Source organism: Notamacropus eugenii, chromosome 7 (assembly GCF_028372415.1).
Source record: "Notamacropus eugenii isolate mMacEug1 chromosome 7, mMacEug1.pri_v2, whole genome shotgun sequence".
NCBI lineage: Eukaryota > Metazoa > Chordata > Mammalia > Diprotodontia > Macropodidae > Notamacropus > Notamacropus eugenii.
The window spans coordinates 47,777,884-47,798,348 of record NC_092878.1 but is presented as its reverse complement, the minus strand read 5'-3'; the positions used below and the strand labels follow the sequence as shown (position 1 = coordinate 47,798,348).

General features: G+C 37.3%; 1 protein-coding gene across 8 annotated transcripts in view; it reads left to right on the top strand.

Moving 5' to 3' along the window:
- The window catches only part of HECTD1 (HECT domain E3 ubiquitin protein ligase 1), a 112,097-nt gene that overhangs the window by 88,612 nt on the left and 3,020 nt on the right, over positions 1 to 20,465 (top strand). For 4 of the 8 annotated variants that reach the window (XM_072622507.1, XM_072622504.1, XM_072622500.1 and 1 more), the window contains 16 exons: positions 69 to 290; positions 4,986 to 5,119; positions 5,789 to 5,911; positions 6,673 to 6,829; positions 8,339 to 8,561; positions 9,366 to 9,420; positions 9,663 to 9,845; positions 10,175 to 10,382; positions 10,464 to 10,549; positions 10,761 to 10,888; positions 12,718 to 12,916; positions 13,353 to 13,490; positions 14,101 to 14,708; positions 16,618 to 16,696; positions 16,854 to 16,947; positions 18,104 to 18,254. In XM_072622507.1, coding sequence (XP_072478608.1) covers positions 69 to 290; positions 4,986 to 5,119; positions 5,789 to 5,911; positions 6,673 to 6,829; positions 8,339 to 8,561; positions 9,366 to 9,420; positions 9,663 to 9,845; positions 10,175 to 10,382; positions 10,464 to 10,549; positions 10,761 to 10,888; positions 12,718 to 12,916; positions 13,353 to 13,490; positions 14,101 to 14,708; positions 16,618 to 16,696; positions 16,854 to 16,947; positions 18,104 to 18,254 — 2,788 coding nt within the window. The remainder of the gene's footprint in view (positions 1 to 68; positions 291 to 4,985; positions 5,120 to 5,788; positions 5,912 to 6,672; positions 6,830 to 8,338; positions 8,562 to 9,365; positions 9,421 to 9,662; positions 9,846 to 10,174; positions 10,383 to 10,463; positions 10,550 to 10,760; positions 10,889 to 12,717; positions 12,917 to 13,352; positions 13,491 to 14,100; positions 14,709 to 16,617; positions 16,697 to 16,853; positions 16,948 to 18,103; positions 18,255 to 20,465) is intronic. The other 4 variants (XM_072622508.1, XM_072622506.1, XM_072622505.1 and 1 more) reach the window with 2 other exon arrangements.

Below are 20,465 nucleotides of genomic sequence, written 5' to 3'. Positions count from 1 at the left end.
TTTGTCTGTTGCTGTTGTAACTCCTGGGCATGTTTTTTATTTTTCACTTACCATCTTTTTATCTATAGCTTCTCCTCTCATGGGTGCCCAAAGTTTCCCTAATTTGACTACAACTGGTACTACGTCTACAGTGACCATGTCAACGTCCAGTGTTACTAGCAGCAGTAATGTAGCCACCGCCACAACAGTTCTGTCCGTTGGTCAGTCCCTAAGTAATACTTTAACCACCAGCCTCACGTCAACGTCAAGCGAGAGTGACACAGGTCAAGAAGCAGAATATTCATTGTATGGTAAGTTATTTTTAGGTTTTAAGTCATTGGCTGTTTTCCATAGTTATTCCTTTTCTTCCCTGGAAGAACTTGGACCTTTCCTTAAAAATATGTAAGGAAGCGCTCATTAAACTCTAACTTCAATATGTTGATGTAAGAAATAAAAAATTATTTTAATTGGCATGATTTTATAATAAGTAGATATGTAGTTTCTTTTATAGAAAAAGAAAAAAATGCAAAATACCTTGGTTGGACAAGCATCGAAGGTTACGAGAGGGTGTTGGGAGAACTGCCTTAGCAGATACTTAGAATACTTAAAAGGAAAGAAAAAGTGCAGGTGAATAAGCTACGTTAAAATGGTATTTCAAAATTTGATTTTTGTAAAAATTATTCTTCCTGTGTTTTCTACATTGTAAATATGTTAAGGATTCCCCCTCATCCTCCCATCCATATGATCTTTTATTTTCTGCCATTAAGATTTCAATTTTGTTATTTTGTAACCATGCATATTTTGGTTCAACTTAATGAAATCTGGATTTTGCAAACCTTTATTAAGCTCCTGATATGTACAAGAAGTGAGTTAAACCTGTTACGAAATAATAATCCAATAAAGAAGAGACACAGACAAATAACTTTATATAAGAGAAGTTCTAAAATGATAATGTATAGAATCAAACACAGTAGGTAGGCTAAGAAATTTAAAGAGAGGGGATCAGGGAAAATGGTAGAAAACATGGTACCTGAACTTGGCCTTAAAGAGAACGGTTTCCTTATATATTAGACTGAATTAAGAAAAGGCTGTTTCCAGTGTGAGGGATCTACTGCACCAAAGGATGGAGGTAAAAAAGGTCATTCCAGTTGAAAACATTGGATGGGATACTGAGAATAAGACTAGAAATGTAACTTGGAGCTCCATTATAGAAGTCCTTGAATACGAAGCTAAAAAGATGCTTGTTGAGTAGGGACATGATTAGGAAGATTCAGATCCTGAATTTGGGCCTGAGCTTAATTGTCACTTACTATATATATCTGTGTGATCTTGAGCAGATAATTTCCTTTAGTAAGGCAGGCCTCAGTTTCTCCTGTAAAATGAAGGAGTTGGACTGTATGATCTTTAAGTCTCTTCCAGCTCTAAATCATCTACATTTTTTCTGCTTTTCTGAAAGTTGCAGAAGCTGAGTTGAAAGGGACTTCAGAGTACACCTAGTATATAACTCCATAACTGAACAAGAATTCCCCTTTTACAATCTGACAAGTCATTTAGACTTTGCTTAAAGACTTCTACTGAGGAGGAATTAACTACCTGCCAGGGCAGCTAGTTCATTCCATTTTTGGGTAAGTTTTATTAGAAAAGATCCAGTATGTCATAGTGGATAAAAAACTGACCGTGTGGTTAGGAAAACCTGGATTCAAGACTTGCCTATCATGCATAGAAGTGTATACGTCATTAAATTCTGAGTATCCTAAGCTAGTTATCTCTAAACCCTTGTTCATATACTCATATCAGTTTAAAAAAAAAAAAAGAACATACACCCCAGTATGTGAATGCTTATTTACTTTTACATTATGTACATGTTCGAGTATTCATACTGCTGTATTAATAATTTTGGACGTTAGAAAATTTGTGCAAAAATAGAAATTTAAAAGCGATTCGCTAGAGATGAGATAATATATGAACTTTGAGTCAGTAGGGTGCCACTGGAATAGGAGAATATCCTGGTCAGGCTGTGCTTTAGGAACATAACTGGCAGCTGTGTGGAGGAGGACAGATTAGAGAGGGGAGGCACTTGAGGCAGGGAGACCCATTTAGGAGACTTTTGTAATAGGCTGTGTGAGTATAGGGAAGGGGACAAGTACAAGGGGCGTTGTGGTAGTAGAAATTAAAGGATTTGGCAACTGATTAGATATATGAAGTTGAGGGAAATTGAGGGGTACAGGGAATTGAAGAATTGGGGATACCAAGTATAGCTGGGAGAATGTGGGTATCTACAATAGAAAAGTTTGAAAGCGGGACATATTCAGGAGGAAGGATACTGTAATCATATCCTTTCGTGCTTCCTTATCTTGGGTTATTCATTCTTTACCAATGAAAAATGACAAGTGTGGTGGAGCTTTCCTCAGGCTACTTCTCCAGACCACAGAGGCTGCTGTGGAGGAGTACCTGCTCTAGTCACTAAGTGGCGGAAGGGTGTGGGGTGGGAAGTGGTAGAGTTTATGGGGTTGTTGTAGAGAATCTGGCCTTCACAGAGTTGTGTACGTTTGGATATTTGTTTTAACTGCCTTGAGGCTGTGGGGAATGTTGAAATCCCAGAATGCCAGTGGTGTGAGGGCTTAAGGGGGATGGTGGTGGGGACAAATCAATAATTGTTTATGGAAGTGTCCATTTCTTCTCCCCAGTTCCTCATTGGTTAATCATGCCACCTCTGGGTTAAGCTGTGTCCCCACTTTTAAGATCAGTGCCATAAATAATGAGTAGCTGATCTGCATCAGTGGAGTGAATTTCTATACTGGGAGTTGCTCATACTGAGGAAATCACAAATGTGGATATTTGGTGCCACCATATCCATTGAGTTCTGGTAATCTTCCTCCTACTGTGTACCCTCTGAGTTGTTTCTTCCTTGTGTTAAACAGTCCCGGTTTTTTCAACTTTCTTCATGTCATGAACTCATTTCTCTTCACCGTTCTTGTTTCCTCTGGGTGTTTTCCTTTTAGCTGTAAATGCAGTGCCCAGAACTGAACACAATACTGGTTTTTTTAAAATTAATTTATGGAATAAAACAAGCATTTTCATAACATAGCATAATAAAAGATTGTGTATGAAACTGCAAATCTGTTACTTGCAATTTGCCGTTTTTTTTTTTAACATGGTTAAATATGTCATAAAGTTATCATGGTCAATTTCTTTTTCTCCCTGTCTTTAAACCTCTCCCCACCCTTAGATACAAGTACGTATGTGTATGTACATCCACATTCACACAAGGGTGTAAAGTCATTGTACACCACTGTCAGTTCTGTATCTGGATGTAGATGGCGTCTTCCTTCATGTGTCCTTTGTAGTTATTTTGTCATTCATTACAGTCCAAATGACTTAGCCTCTCAAAGCTGTTACCGTGCACAGTGTTGGCTTGGTTCTGCTTGTTTCGCTCTTCGTTATTTTGTGCAGGTTTATCTATGTTTTTCTAAGATCATCAAGTTCATCATTTCTTATTGTACAGTAGTATTCCATCATGATCATACCACAGCTTGTTCAGCCATTCCTCAGGTGACAGGCATCCCCGCAATGTCCATGTCTTTGCCAACACAAAGAGAACTCCCACAAATATTTGAGAACATATAGGTTCCTTTTCCTCTGAAACAGTTTGACTCGGTCAGGTCCAGTGGTTCTCTTACCTTCTTTCTCCTAGAAGTGAGGCTGCTTCAGAACAGCCCAAGATTGTATAAGCTTTTGGGCGCTGCTGTGTCATTGCTATATGGTCCTGCCTCCCCGGTATAAGCCTGATTAATTATTCAGTGCAGTCTCTCTGCTCTCAGCCCACTTCTTTTTTTGGATCCAAATTCCAGTCATATCTTTGTAATACTTGTCAGGTCAACTTTTCCTCTTTGCTTTAAGGTGTCCCACCTCATCTTGCTTATTTTACTATACATTTGTGTATAGATGTCAAGGACCATAGCTTTTTACTAGTCAATCAGTAAGCTTCTGTTAAGCATCTACTGTGTTCCGGGCTTAGTGCTGAGGATGCAAAGAAAGGTTCAAGGCAGTCCCAGTTCTCCAGGAACTATTGAAGGAGATAACTTGTGAACAATTATGTACAAACAAGTTATAGCATGAGAAAATGAAAATAATCAGGAGAGGGAAGGCACCTCCCATTTTTTCCTTGGATATACTCCTTGAGTATTCTCGTGCTGTAGTGATGTTGCAGCTGTGTCTTTGGAACCATATGGATTGTTTGTTTTCTTGTAAGTTATCTCGGGATCTGAACCAGGAGCTAGCTCCTGTTGTTCTTTTGGTTGATGGACCTTCCCTGCTTTTACCTTTTCTGTAAAATGTAAAAGATCACTCTTGGCTACTACATATACAAATATACATATATGCACACCCATATACACCCATATACACATATGTATGTGGATGGATATATACATACATGCATGTGTATGTTTAGTGTGTGTGTATATAAGTATATATAGCAGGGAAGTGTGACTAATCTCTGCCTGCTAACCCTAGATGTATTCAACACTCCTTTATAATACTAGCATAACAGTATCTAGAAGACCTAATTTAATTTGTGAGATAGCTAGTTTGGAGTTTTTAGTGATGTTCTGTTATCTTGACTCCTAGAGTAAAGAAGGAAAAAGAAACACCTGTTACCTCTCTGAGCGCCTTCTGGCAGCTTGAAGAAAGGATAAAATCAATACAATTAGACAGTTTTCCCTTTCAGTGGGTCATGAGAAAAATATATAAAATAATACACCTTTGCTACCTCCTGTCTGTTAAATTACGTCATTAATGACTGTTGCATCTTGTCCTTTCCGTCTTGCCTCATCGTAGCCAATTTACCCTGCAGATTCTCCTATGATCATATTTGGGTCATTTTCTCCTTAATAGATAATTTCATACTTTTATTCTTATTTTTATCTTGTTTGTTGGACCATAAAAGGTTTTTTTGTTAGTTCGCTGATTACTTTGAAAGTAAAATTATTGATGTTATTCTCTAGATTTTCTCGATAGTTGTCGTGCAAGTACATTGTTAGCAGAGCTAGATGATGATGAGGACTTGCCTGAGCCGGATGAAGAAGATGATGAGAATGAGGACGACAACCAGGAAGACCAAGAGTATGAAGAAGTTATGGTAACAGGAAACCTCTTGGCTTCTGGTGATTAATGTAGGAAAGTGGTGCCCCACCCCCACCATGCTAAATTAAAGCTGTATCATCAAGGAAAGGCTCTCATAGATGGGAAATGGGTGATTAGAAAATCCTTTTCATGTGCAGTGATGGATATTTTGACTGATGGAGAAGAAAGGTTGGATCATGACATTTAGAGATGCACCATGACACTGAAGTATATTTTTACCTTATGTGAATTTGGTACCTTAATGCCTCTCTTATGGGAGTTTCTTTTTAATGGGCTAAATCAGACTGTTTCATCGTTATGCAACTAAGTCTAGTGCCTGAAAAATCTATTTGTAGGAACTTGAATATATTGGATCTCCCTATACTAACTCTTCTATTTGATCAGACTTAATTAAAATGACTTTTTGATGGGGAAAGATAGAAGCTGTTTTTAGTATCTGTGGCTTAGAAAATGAATAATAAATTGGTTACAGCTTTATGATCAGAAAGAGGGATGCTTACAAACCAATTTATTTTTTAAGTTTTTCTGAAAGTGACCTATAGAGATAAAGTTCTCAGTTTTAATATCAGTGTGTATTGATTGTTTCAGAGCAGAATTGGTTGGAGTAGTGGAAATAGTCCTACTGTAATAAAGAAATCTTTACTTTTTTTTTTTTTTTTTTGAGATCCTGAGGCGTCCATCCCTGCAACGTCGGGCAGGTTCCCGTTCTGATGTGACTCATCATGCTGTCACCTCTCAGCTGCCACAGGTCCCTGCTGGAGCAGGCAGCCGACCCCTTGGGGAACAGGTAGACTTTATCTCGTCCTTATCCCTAAACCTTAGCCTCTTTACCTCAACCTATGATTTAAAATTTTTTGCTCCAAATAACAAAAAAAGGGCTTTTGAAGAATATATGCTGTTGTTTAAGAAAAAAGAATAGATAAATGAAAGGACTCTCCACAGAAGAGTAACCTGTGACATTTCCTAGGACACATGTCCCTGAGCATTTTACTTCCTTAGGCTTGTGAAAAGGACTTGAGGTGGGGGTAGGGCAGGGTGCTGCCAGGGCTATGGGAATAGCTGTGCTAGCCAAGACACAGTGTCTGTCTTGAACTATTTCATCTTGACCATGAGGTTCAAGAAGCTCATGCTGGCAATGTTTCTAGCATTTGGTACTTGGCCTCTCCAAGTCACATTTCATAACTTTCTGTGGCATGCTAGTGTATAAATTCCAGTAGCATATATAACCATGGCTTATGCTGGTTGAAAGTGCTGTATGTTTAGCCACTTTGATTTCACTCCAATAAAACAACGATTTAAACTACTAAAATTTAGCAAATTCCATCTTTTTAGTTACAGTCCAAGGGAACTTGGTGGTGTGATTCCTCTTGTATATAATCTTTACATATGTCCATTTGGGTTTGCTTCTTCTCTGATGTGATATGTTTGTACTGTAACACCAAATTATCAATTGGCTGCCTAGAAACAGTTCACGGGTTGCATTTCTTTTGCATGCATCAAATTATCACTCTGGTAATGTTTGGCTGATATAGAATTTTTTTTCATTAGGAAGAGGAAGAGTATGAAACTAAAGGAGGACGTCGGAGAACTTGGGATGATGATTATGTGCTAAAACGTCAGTTTTCTGCATTAGTACCTGCTTTTGATCCTAGACCTGGTCGTACTAATGTCCAGCAGACAACTGATCTAGAAATTCCACCCCCTGGTATGTAGATAGAATAGTGCGTATTTTATAGATTCTGATTAATTTTAGTATATTAGACATTAAATAAAATAGTCATGTGGTTAGCTTAGGAAAAGAAGGTATTGGTTTAATGTGTGAACTAGCAAAAAAAAGAAGCGTTTTGTTCTTTTTCATCCTGAAAATATAAAGTCATGTAAATAGGAAGATTTCAGGTACAAAATATTTTGATAAATCCAAGCTGTTGCAGTTCATCATAATAAAGAACAAATAACTTTGTGAAATCATAGATTTGATTTTTTTGAAATTTCCATCCTTATTTAAAAAGAGAATTGTTTTCAAAAGGGCTCATGATGAATATGGAAACACTGTTTAACCTTTCTGCTAATTTTGCAAAATTTAGGACTCATTCCTAGTCATTCTTTTTTTTTAAATTATTTTTTAATGTTTAACAATCACTGCCATACAATTGAGATTTTATCCCCCCCACACCTACCCCCCACTACCCCCCTCCCTCCCCACGACTGCATACAATTCTGTATAGGTTCTACATATACTTTCCTATTGAGTATATTTTCACTATAGTCATGCTATGTAGTCAGACTAAAATAAATGAAAGAAATCGTATAACAAATCAGAACATGATACACAAACACATACACATACACAAACATGATCTGCTACAATATGTGAGTGACTTCCATATTTCTTTCTCTGAGTGTGGAAGGCATTTTGCCTTGAGAACCACCTTTGGGATTTTTTTTTTTATAAGAAGTTTTTGCGTTATTACAAAATTCCAAGTCTACCAGAAAAAACTCTCGCACACTGTGGTCGTTGCTGTGCACAAAGTTCTCCTGGTTCTGCTCCTTTCACTCAGCATCAGGTCATATAAGTCCTTCCAGGCCTCTCTGAAGTCTTCTTGTTCATCATTTCTTATGGCACAATAGTACTCCATTACATTCATATACCATAATTTATTCAGCCATTCCCCAATTGTTGGACATCCCCTTGACTTCCAGTTTTTGGCAACTACAAAGAGTGCTGCTATAAATATTTTTGTACATGTGGGACCCTTTCCCATTTTTATGATCTCTTGGGGATACTAGTCATTCTTTAATAAACTATTGTCATGGAAGATTTTTGTGTAAAATTAAAAAAAAAACATGACATGGAAATCTTAGTGAAATACTTTTGGGCCATAACAATTGAAAAAGCTGGAAGGGGCATTTTTGCTTAACTGTGAAGGTGGATGCATGTTTTACAATATAGCATTGTCCTGAATAAACCTGGCTAATCTGTAGTACATAATGGTAAGTGTTTAGGTTAGAAGATGCCTGTAGATATGATCAAGTTTACCCCCCATTCCCCCCCCCCCCCGCCTTTAGAAGATAAGATAAATTGTTCATGTAGTTAACACGGCATAAAGGAAGGAGTAAATGCTACTTCTTCTGCCTGTCAGGATGATGGGCTTTGTACTTTATTTTGTATGTTTTACTGTACTGAAGTTTCTCATACGGTTTTCAAATTTTGTAGGTACACCTCACTCGGAACTCTTGGAAGAAGTTGAATGTACTCCATCACCTCGATTAGCACTGACTTTGAAAGTAACAGGTCTTGGAACGACTCGTGAAGTTGAATTGCCCCTCACTAACTTCAGATCAACCATCTTTTACTATGTACAAAAATTACTTCAGTTTTCCTGTAATGGCAATGTGAAATCTGATAAACTTAGGCGTATTTGGGAACCAACATACACGTAAGAGATTTTTTGAGTTAGATTTTCATAGTGTGTGATGAGAAATAGTCCAAGTTTGAACTCTATTTCTGATAGCAGTTCAGGTTCTGTTTTTTGTAAACCAAAATTTGTAGAATTGTTTAAAAATACCTGTCTGATGACCTTTTCTCTTCAATATACATAAAGCATGTCTTTACATGAGACATATATATATGCATTGATACAGTTTTGTAATTTGGTGGTTGACATTTTTTTACAGCAAGCATGCATTATAAAAGTAGTTAGTTATTACCAAAGTCTCTTATGGATCACTTCAGTTTTGGGAAGGAAAAGGAAGTAAGCAGAGCAGTAATTTCCATTTCTAAGTCTCTGATTCCCTCCCTTCCCAAACCCATCTTTTAATTTTTGGCTTTTACCTTTGAAAATTTCTCTCTTGACTCCTGTATGCTAAAAATATCCTTTTTGATTGCCTGTGGTTATTCTTTTAATATAACCTCAGAGGCACATAGCTTTCCCACTCTGTTAGGTTTCTTTCTAATGCTTGATCACACTGTGACTTAGTCAAGATTTCTGCAATTGTTATTGTGTCTTTTATTTGTATTCATGATGAAATACTCAGTTCATACATCTTTCTCTACAATGATCACCTCTCTTGCTTTATCCCTGTCCTGGTTTTGAAGTACCCTGTTCTGCTTCTGTTGATAAAACTTCTCCCAAGATTTTATTATCCTCCTCAGGATGTCCTTATTAAAGTATAAGTAAACTTCATTGGAAATAAGCCTTAAGAAAATGCTTCATTAATTTGGAAAATATCTTCATATTTAGAATTATGTACAGAGAGATGAAGGATTCTGACAAAGAAAAGGAAAATGGAAAGATGGTAAGAATATTTTCTTCATTATTTTAAAAATTCTTATATATTGCCTTAGTCCGTAACCAACATATTGCTGTTTGTGAGGTGCATCGTGTGGAAAAAAACAATACTAACAGCATTCAGAGTTTTAAATTAGAAACACGTTAATTATTAAATGCACGATCCTCTAGATATCTTAGTGTGATGCATGTAAAACATCTTAGACTTTACAATCAGGAAAAACCAACATTTGGTTCTTCCTGTTGTAGGGTTGCTGGTCTATAGAGCATGTGGAACAGTACCTTGGCACTGATGAATTACCAAAGAATGACTTGATAACCTACCTGCAGAAGAATGCAGACTCCGCTTTCCTGCGCCACTGGAAATTAACCGGCACTAATAAAAGTATTAGGAAAAACAGAAATTGTTCTCAGCTCATAGCTGCATACAAGGTATATGTCCTCATCCAGATACTGTTTTGTTTGGGAATGGCTGTGTGCTTCATTTTGCAGCTTTGTAGATTCCTCTCATGAGGAGGAAAGTGATGATGGGGTGTTCTTAGAAGCTTGTTTAGTTAATGATGTCCATGTTCCAACCTTTTATTTTAAAATCTGGTCTTATAAAGTCAGATGCTAGTAAAATTTCTTGTAAATGTATGCATCTTATTAGGAGATATTTAATGTTAAAAGAAATTGATTATACTCCGCTATTTTTATAGACAAGCCTTTCATTTATTCTAAAAATATGACTTAATGATTAATTTTGTTAATTATTTGTATAGGATTTTTGTGAGCATGGATCAAAGTCTGGGTTGAGCCAGGGAGCCATTTCTACTTTCCAAAATTGTGATATTCTTAGTTTGGCCAAAGAACAGCCCCAGGCCAAAGCAGGCAACGGACAGAGTTCGTGTGGAGTAGAAGACGTTTTACAGCTGTTACGCATTCTGTATATAGTCGCAAGTGACCCTTATTCAAGATCTTCCCAAGAAGGTACGTACGGAACCTTGTCTGGCTTCTTCAGCATTGTTTAAAAAACAAGTCAAGTTTTTATATTTTTATTAATGTTTGCAGAAGGAGATGAGCAGCTTCAGTTTAATTTTCCACCAGATGAATTCACAAGCAAAAAAATCACGACGAAAATCTTGCAGCAGATTGAGGTAATTACCGCAGGCCAGTGAACTGTGCAGTGCTGTAAGTGCTGGGCTTTGGAAGTCCTTCCTTTGACATGTTCTTCTCTGCCTGATTTTTTGTGGCTTTTACGCCTTTGGACCTTGACTTTGCATCATTTAATTACATGTTAGGATTTACTCTTTTTCTGTTATTCACATATGTGGTACTGAGACCATTGTTTTATGTGATAATTTTCAGGAACCATTGGCACTAGCAAGTGGGGCTCTGCCGGACTGGTGTGAACAGTTAACTAGCAAATGTCCCTTCTTAATACCATTTGAAACCAGGCAGCTTTATTTCACATGTACAGCATTTGGAGCATCCAGGTAAGAGATGTATTTCCTTTTAGAAGTTGCTTAACACTGTAATAGTATTTTTAGCAAGTAGTAACATAGTTAGGGCTACTGTATATTTCTTGGTGTAATCTTTTAGAATGTGCCTAATGTTATAAAATTTTGCTTTGAAATATTCTTTCAATATTTGCTTGTGATTTGGAGAAGAATGGGGGAAAAGGTTTTGAATTGTGAATCTGTTGCTTTCAGGAGGCTTACATATAAAATGTGCTTTATGTAAAGGAGAGGCTTCAGAATGCTTCTTTTCTAAAAGGACTTGTGATCCAAAAAAAGAAAAAATATTATTTGGGGGAAATTCTTTTGTGGGAAGACCAGATAGCAAGTTCACACATTCTTCCTGGAACTATATATAAATTCTGAAAGTTGATAAAAGAATTTGCCTTGAATTCATACTGGTGAAATTTTTACATAAATAGGTGATTCTCCCTAGTACTTCCATGTAATAGCACTTCTAGTCAGTGTAGGGATTTATTTCAGCTTAGAATTGCGTGGCTGATAAAGATGAATTCTTCATTTCTTAATTTACTTTTCATTGTGGGCATTACTTTTTTGTGACATTTTACATATCACATGTATAAAGTAATAGATGGAATGTAAGTTCCTTGAGAGCCCAGACAGTTGATTTTGTGTTTGTGTTCCTCAGCGCCCATCACATACTTAATAAAAACCTTTTTGAATTGAATCTCATTGAATGGGAGAAACACTGCCAGCTGGATGAGGGTTCGGAAGTGCCCGGCCTCATCCTTGCGTAGTATGATTTAATTTTATGGAACAGGAAATTGGTCCATTTATCAGAAAAGCTCCTTAAAGTTCTGTAGTATTTTAGTTATTCACAGCTCAAATTACATTTTTTGCCAAACATTAATTTCCATACATTTTAAATTCAGTTGTAAGATACATTACTGCTGGACGTCAAACATTTCTCTTCCCCAGTAGATTTCCAGCTGTTGTGATAATTACAAAATAAAAACTTTAAATGGCAAATTTTTATGATACCCAGCAGCTGCATGCTTATAAAAGTAGTTGAATCCTGTGGTTTTTTTCATAATATATATGGAAAATAATATTATGTATCTTTAAGAACTGAGAAGGCTGAGTGAATGCTCTGAGCCTTGTACATAGAGTACTCATTAGAGCCGCGCTGTCCTCCGTGCTTTAGAGAGTATTAACTGTGCAGAGTCCTTTCTCCATGATGGAGACATTCATATTGAATTACTTAGAAGTCTTTTCCTATGTGAATGGAAGTATGACAGTTATGACGTACTGCATAGTATACTTGATGATTTCTGAAACACTGAGCATCTCGTTGGAGGGTCACAAAAGCCGTCAGGTCACTCTGAGTTGTCCCCATTTTACATCTGAATAAATGGAGGCCCAGAGCATTTAAGGATACTTGTCCATGCGTAATAAACACCAGATGCAAAATTTTAGCTTATGTCTTCCAGGCCCCCCCCCCCCCCCACATGCATGCATGTGCATATGATACGTAAGTGGGTGTGCATACCTATGCAGGTAAGCTCTTTCCTGTAATGTTAGTTTTAATATGATTGATGCTTCACACTGTAAGAATGCTCATTTTATTCTACTCCATAGAGAGGTGCCCCATGGTAAATGATCATTTGTTTAAGAGGAGGCTTGTACTTAGTGTGGAGTCGATTCCCACGTTTCTTTTGTATATTTGCTGTGGTTTGTACTTCTCTTCCTGTGTTTTAAAAAAGTGTATTAACTAAAGTTTTCAACAGCATAGGAAGTTTACTAGTTCCAAACATGATGTTACTTCGCCCATGATTTTTTTCTTTTAGAGCAATCGTGTGGTTGCAGAATAGACGTGAGGCCACCGTTGAACGCACGAGGACGAGTGCTGTGAGGCGAGATGACCCAGGAGAGTTCAGAGTTGGGCGTCTTAAGCATGAAAGAGTCAAAGTTCCACGTGGTGATTCGCTGATGGAGTGGGCTGAGAATGTTATGCAAATACATGCAGATCGGAAATCAGTTCTCGAGGTACAGCCTTGGAATCGGAATGCTTTTCTACAGTAGAATGGAGTCCAGCTCCTTCACTTACACATGTAAAAATTGAGGGCCAGAGAGGTGGTAACTTCTTTCCTAGTGTCACGTGGTTCATAGTGTCACGTGGTTCATAGTTATAGTCCCAGAATAAGAACTGGGTTCTGACTCACAGTCTCATTTTCTAATACATTTTACCTCTTTAGTGAAATAACATCTACTATTATCCTAGTCGTTTCTGAATATTAAGTTTTATCTTGACAAAGACATTGAAGAATTTTATTTTTAAGCTCATTACAGTGTTTCTTGAATGATACACAAATCACATGGACTCAGTTGTACACAAAAGTTAAAATGAGATGTGTAATCCTGATCTACCTTATTGAAAAATTTTAATAACCAATTTTAAGGCTACTTTCCCAATCTTTTTTAGGTTGAGTTTTTGGGAGAAGAAGGGACTGGCTTGGGACCTACGCTAGAATTTTATGCTCTAGTGGCAGCAGAATTCCAGAGAACTGAACTGGGAACATGGCTTTGTGATGATGACTTTCCAGATGATGAATCTCGTCATGTAAGATCCATTTTCCCCATCTTGTACTCATGAAATTAGAAATACTGACCCATGAACGTGGGACTAAACAAGTCAGGATGTTAAGGGCATGTGAACTGGAGAATTCTGTCAATCATAAGATTTGACATATAAGTAATACTAAACTTGTTATATTCTTTATTGAGATGTCAGGATACCTGAATTGAAAAGATGTCAAACCTGAGCGTTTTCATTTTTTAAAATTAAAAATATCTCCACTCCCTCTCTGGCCCTGTGGGGCACCCTCCCATTCCCTATTCTTCCAATACGTAGTTTGAAATGGCTTTTGTTGGTGGGTAAGTTGACTTAACTATATCTTGAAAAAGGGTCTTTGGAATTCAGGTTTAATGTAAGTCATATTTGTAATTATGCCTCTACTAAACTAGAGAAACGGTGAATGCTGTGATGTTAGGATTGATAATTAGGTTAATGCTTGTTAACATCACAATTCAGCCACCAGAAATATTAATTTAGAATTTATTGGACAAAAAGTGATGTTTGTGGGTTCCCCCTATCTCCCCAGTAGGAAGATAGTCTTAGTTTATGGTATGATTCAATTGTAGTCTAATTATCTTCTTTTTACAACACTCAGGTTGATCTTGGAGGTGGATTGAAGCCCCCTGGGTATTATGTACAAAGATCATGTGGACTTTTTACTGCACCATTCCCACAAGATAGTGATGAACTTGAAAGAATCACGAAACTCTTTCATTTCCTTGGAATTTTCTTGGCCAAATGCATTCAGGACAACAGACTTGTGGACTTACCCATTTCTAAGCCTTTCTTTAAACTCATGTGTATGGGGGACATTAAAAGCAATATGAGTAAATTGATTTATGAGTCACGAGGTGATAGAGACTTACACTGTACTGAGAGTCAGTCCGAAGCATCTACAGAAGAAGGTCACGATTCCCTCTCAGTAGGAAGCTTTGAAGAGGATTCAAAATCAGAATTTATTCTTGACCCACCAAAACCAAAACCCCCAGCTTGGTTTAATGGGATTTTAACTTGGGAAGATTTTGAACTGGTAAATCCACATAGAGCCAGATTTTTAAAAGAAATTAAAGACCTTGCTGTTAAAAGGCGCCAAATTTTAGGCAACAAAAGTCTTTCGGAAGACGAAAAGAACACCCGATTGCAAGATCTAATGCTGAAGAATCCATCAGGTTCTGGACCTCCTCTTAGCATAGAAGATTTAGGGTAAGATTTATATCACAAACATTTTTCTCTAATTGAGGAGTGCCTGTTTATGGAAGAATCAGCTATTACTTTTTGTCTTTAAATTTTCTTAAGTGAAAGAGTGGTAAACTAATCCAGTGCTCTAACAGATAAACTCCAGAAAAAGTTTAAGTTGTATAGGAATTTTTGATTTCTTGTTGGCACTTAGACCTCTATTACTGGCATAGGGATTACTATTTCTGAAAGGTAAGAATATTAATCATAGTAATAATTAAAAATTTCAAGTTCTAAATTAAAGGTCATAAATTCATAGTTCAAGTGCTTTTAGATTGTTTTGGGGAGAAGAAGAGACTGGCTTGGGACTTGTGCTAGCCTAAATCAATGATTTTTTTTTATACAAGGTACAGATATCTTATGCTGTAGAGGAACCTTTTCTTGTGTTCACTGTGTATGGACTACTTGCCTCAGATATTTTGTTAACTTTCATTTTAATCTTGCTATTTCTAGTGTGTGCTGAACTTGCCATCTCCACATGATTAGGTTTGTTTGTGAGAAGATTTTTTTCTTAAGTTTTACCAATTGTGCTTATTATTAGCTAGTGCGCAGAGTTTTGTAGAATTGGGGGGTGCTGCTCTGGGCCTGTACATGTGGGAACTTTCTTCATAAATGCAGGTCAACATATTATACATAATCTTCGAGAATTGTTTAAGGGCACTGCGAGGTTAAGTGATGATCAGGGACACAGCTAGTATAGTATGGGTACTAGAGATAGGGCTTTAATCCAGGTCTTCCTGTCTAGGCCAGTTCCATATCCACCAAACCATGCTGCTTCTCCGTAAGTTATTATATGTTAGTTTTTAGGATCATAGCTTTACAGTTGAAATTGTCTTTTTCAGTGGCAGTGGTGTAGAATTTGTAGCCCCTTTTTTGCAGAGTTAATAATTTTCTCCTGTTATAACCAGTAGAATCTTAAGAATGTGTAAGAGAGAGAGAGAGAGAACAACCTTTACCTCTCACGCTTTTATAATGGATGGAATGACCGAGATATGAGGGATTTGAAAAAAATTGGCATGTTGAAAAGCAGATGGTTTCTTTTCAGAGCCTAATGTTAAAAATTAACATTTAAAATTATTTAAACTGAAGACATAAATAGGTTAAGCTTCTCATTTCTTCTTGCTCCAGGTTATACAGTCATTTTTGTCATGCAATATTAAGAATAGACTTGATGCCTATCTGTTGAATTCCATTAGAAATAAACCAGTGAGCATTTTTAATAGGCTCATTTTAGTGTAGGATAGTGAAAGAAGCACCAGGTTTAAAGCTAACCTTGATGCTGTTTACCCGTATCACTTTGGGTAAGTCACTTTACATCTAAAGGGTAGCTGTTTCATCTTTCATGTGAGGGGATTGTAATGGATTGTCTGGATGGGAAAGCTGTCATGCTTCAGGTGATGGTGTGAAAAGGCTCAGAAAGGAAAGCACTTTATATCTTAGTAAAATAAATTTTGACCCTAAAAATGAGTTAAATCTACATTGTAATTAAGAAGATTTGTATTTATCAGACATTCTTATTTATAGCCTCACAAATGTATTTACATCCTAAATATACATCAACCACCATAAATATATAAAAATCTATAAACAAAAGCAGAGGAGTTAGAGCAAAAGTCTTTTCTCTGAATTGTTTTATTTCTAGTAACTGTGCAAAAGGAATCAGGGGTTTGGGGGGGTGGTTTAATCTAGTTGCAGGGAATTTACATGAATCCTTTAGTCTTTATAGTTGATTGAATATTAAGGGATGATTCCATTTTCATAGGTTTTTTTTTTTTTTAATGTTCCCATAGGTAAGGATCCATTCCTAGTTACAAGCTCGTATTCAATACTCAGCCATTTGGACTGGTAATGAATCCTTTATTCTTTTTCTTTACAGTTTAAATTTCCAGTTCTGTCCTTCCTCCCGAGTTTATGGATTTACAGCTGTGGATCTCAAACCTCGAGGTGAAGATGAGGTAAAGGTTTTGTTTGAATGATCAGCCTTTGATAGCTTTACCTTGTTGGGGGAGATGGTCTCTCTCAGTATCTTGATCAGTATCCTGTGCATTAGGAAATAGCTGAAACACTCTTTGACAAACACAGGAAGAGCTCATTTCCTTTTTTCCTTTACAGATGATTACCATGGACAATGCAGAGGAATACGTGGATCTGATGTTTGACTTCTGCATGCAGACGGGCATTCAGAAACAGATGGAGGCTTTCAGAGGTAATTTTAATCACCACAAGAAGACTCTTTTGAACATTTTTTAGGTTAACTACAATGAAGGAATTGAATACATTAAAAGTTTTTCTCATTTGTGATTCTCTTTTTAACAGAAACTCCTTAGTATAATTAGTTAATCTTTGGGTTCTTTTTATAACACTTTTTTGGGGGGGTGATGGAGCTAAATCATAGGGACTCATTGGCAAGGTACTACGGGTGGTAACAATTGGTGAAGGACGGTGTGGCTAACTGTTCTGTGATGAGAACTGCCTGATTGTTTGCAGGTTTTTCCATCTAGTTCACCACCAGAAAAAAAGGAGATAGTGAGATTTGAAGGGGACTAGGGAGAAGTTGTTAGAATCTTGTGAGTGATTCAGCTCCCTGCTCCTTAGACTGTTCATTGGATGGAGGCTGCTAAACTCTGATACAGTTTAGTAACTGCACTGTTACTCATCTGTAAAATGGACAGCATACTCCATTCTGCCTAGTCAAGAGTTTCTTTCTTAAGTGCCTGCTCTGGGTTAGGTACTATGCTAAACATTGGGAATATATAGAAATAACATAATGAGGGAAGAGAGCACATAAAAAGCAGCTGAAAAGTGGGACGGAATATGGGGAAAGTTAGCTGGTGCAGGAGCATGATGAAGTTCTGCAGGTGGAGTAGGAAGTAATCTGAGGAAGTGGGAGTTTCTTTCAGAATGATGAGTTTCTGAAGGTCACGAAATCCAAGGGTTTCAGCTGGGTGGGAACTTGTCAAGATGAGTGAAATAATATATTTTATCTTATTTATTTTAATCCTTCTGGAAAAGGTGCTAGCAAAAGTGATGTTTATCAAGTACATATGATTAGAAAATGTGTGACTGGATTGTACAGTGGGGTCCCTAGGCTGGCTGAGGAGAATCATCTGCAGCGATATGTATGTCATCTTGGTTGCCTGTTCTTAGTTTAAGATTGTGGCAGTCATTTAGCAGAGAAATTTTATATAACTGAAGTAGATTTTTATTCATAATTATTTCTGTGGTTGCTTTTAATGTTTTCATAGTATATTCTTCATGTGGTTAACATTAGGTATTATCATTTTAAACTGTTTTGAAATCAGAATTTAGAAATAGAGTTTTCATTCTTAGTGATTTTTTTTTTAATTTTTTTATATATGAAGATGGATTTAATAAAGTCTTCCCAATGGAGAAGCTGAGTTCCTTCAGCCATGAAGAAGTCCAGATGATTCTTTGTGGAAATCAGTCCCCATCCTGGGCTGCTGAAGACATTATCAATTATACCGAGCCCAAGCTAGGCTACACACGTGACAGGTACGTGCGCAAGAATTGGGACCAAGGAAGGAGACTTGCCTCATAACTTCGGTAATGCAAAGGGAGTAAAAGTGTGTTTTTTCAAATGTCCTCTCCAAACTGTAGAAACAAGTTTTATTAGAAATTCAGTTTTCATGGTTATCAAAGAGAAGAGATGGAGAGAAGAGGAGAAAGGTGTATTTTTCTGTAAACTGTCACTTTTTTATGGAGCTCACTTTTCCATTTGAAATTTCCTGTGGCATGATTTGTCTCTAGAGGTGTTCATCATTTATACAAACATTCTGTTCATACAGACTTAATAACTCTATCATCATCACCACTCTCTACCCCTGCCTTCCCTTTAGCAAAGTTACATGCAGTTTAGGTACTAAGGCATCTTAAAGCGATTATCATAAACTTTTACTTGTTTACATCAGTTTGACAAATAAGAGAAATAACAGTTACTACTGGGTTTTTTTTTAAATTAACTTAATGGCCCCATGGAAATAATTTAACATTATACATTGATCGGGTGGGAAGGAAGCTTTAAACAGCTAAGATCAAACTTCATTTATGTGTGGAATGATCCTTTCAAAAATAATTCAAGCCAGTACCGTATCATGAGCTTACTTTGTGTATGTTTCTGCACTATGTAAGGAAGATGCCAGACAACTAGTTATTGCTTGATGTTTAAGGGAAATGTTTTGGGGTTATTTTATATTACATAATCTTTGGATTATTCCTTTTTTATTTTTTGTTTTTATCCTTAATTATTTATTAGCTACTGAAGCCCTGAATTCTAGTCCCAGCTGTGCTCGCAATAACTGACTTTGTGAAAGTTACTTAATCTTTGAGATTTTAATTTCTTCACCTATAAAATCATTTTGTGCAACAAGTACTTGTGTTGTGCATTTGTGTTCATTCAGTTATGTTTGACTCTTAATGACCCCACGAACCGCAGCACAGCAGGTCCTACAGTCTGCCCAACCTCACGTCCCGTTACACTATCATCAAGCTCATCCTCTCTCATTCCTGTCATTCCCTTCTCCCTTTTGCCTTCAAGGCAGTGACCTAGGAGGGGTATTTACTGCTTGTTGCGTGCCCAGCATTTTACCAGGTTCTAGGGATACACGTACAAATAACGAAACACAGAATTTGTTTATTCTTCAGCTTATATTCCAATGGGGAAGACTGCAAGTACATGTAAAAATAGATCCAGCATAAACATAAAAGTCATAAATATTGGCAAAGTAGTTCAATCCAAGATAGTTTAGGAAGGGGGGAGCTAGCTTAGGAGGGAGTGCGTTCCAGGCATGGGGGACAGCTACGTGCAAAGGCACAGAGACAGGATAAGGACTCCGTATGGGAGGAACAAAGAGAATGCAAGTTTGGCTGGATTACAGAGTTGGGGGGGTAATGCCCAAGGAAGCTGGCAAAGATAGGACGGTTGTGGCTTGGTCACGTAAGGCTTTTACAAGCTAAACCAAGGAAGTTTGTGTTATCCCGGAGGCAATAAGAAGCGACTGGAGTTGATTAAGTAGGGAAACCAGTCGGATCTGCGTTTCAGAAACATTGTTTTGGTAGCGATGAGTAGGACGGACTGGAGGAGAAGACTTGAGGCAAGGAGGCCATCAAGGACTTGACCTCATTTGGTAACTCTTAGTGGACAGAAAGGATTGAAGAGAGAAATGGTGGCATTGGGCAATTGATTGGATATATGGGCTGAGGAAGAGTGAGAAATCCTGGGATAATGCTGAGGTTGTAGGCTTAGTAGACTGAAAGGAGTTTGGAAGAGAAGAGGGTTTGTTGGGAAAGAGAGTTCAGTTTTGGTCACAATTTAGGATGTCTCTGGGACATCCAGTTTGAAATGTCCAATAGGCAGTTGGTGATGTAGGACTAATGGGAGAAATTGGGGATGGATATAGATGGAGGAGTCATGTGCATAAAGATGATTTTTATGGGTTTATGTTACTTAAGTTACCAAAGGGAGAGTAGAAAAAGAGAAGACAGTCTAGGAATGAAACTTCAGTGAACGTTCACAGTTAGGGGACAAATCAGGAGAGACAAGTGTCATAAGAAACCACAGAGAAGAGAATATACAGGAGGAGGGGAGGCCAGTCAGCAGTGTCAAATGTAGCAAGTATGTTGAGGATCAGTACTGAGAAAAAACCCATCAGATTGGGCAATTGAGAGATCATTGCTACGTTTGGAGAGAACTATTTTGAGTGATGA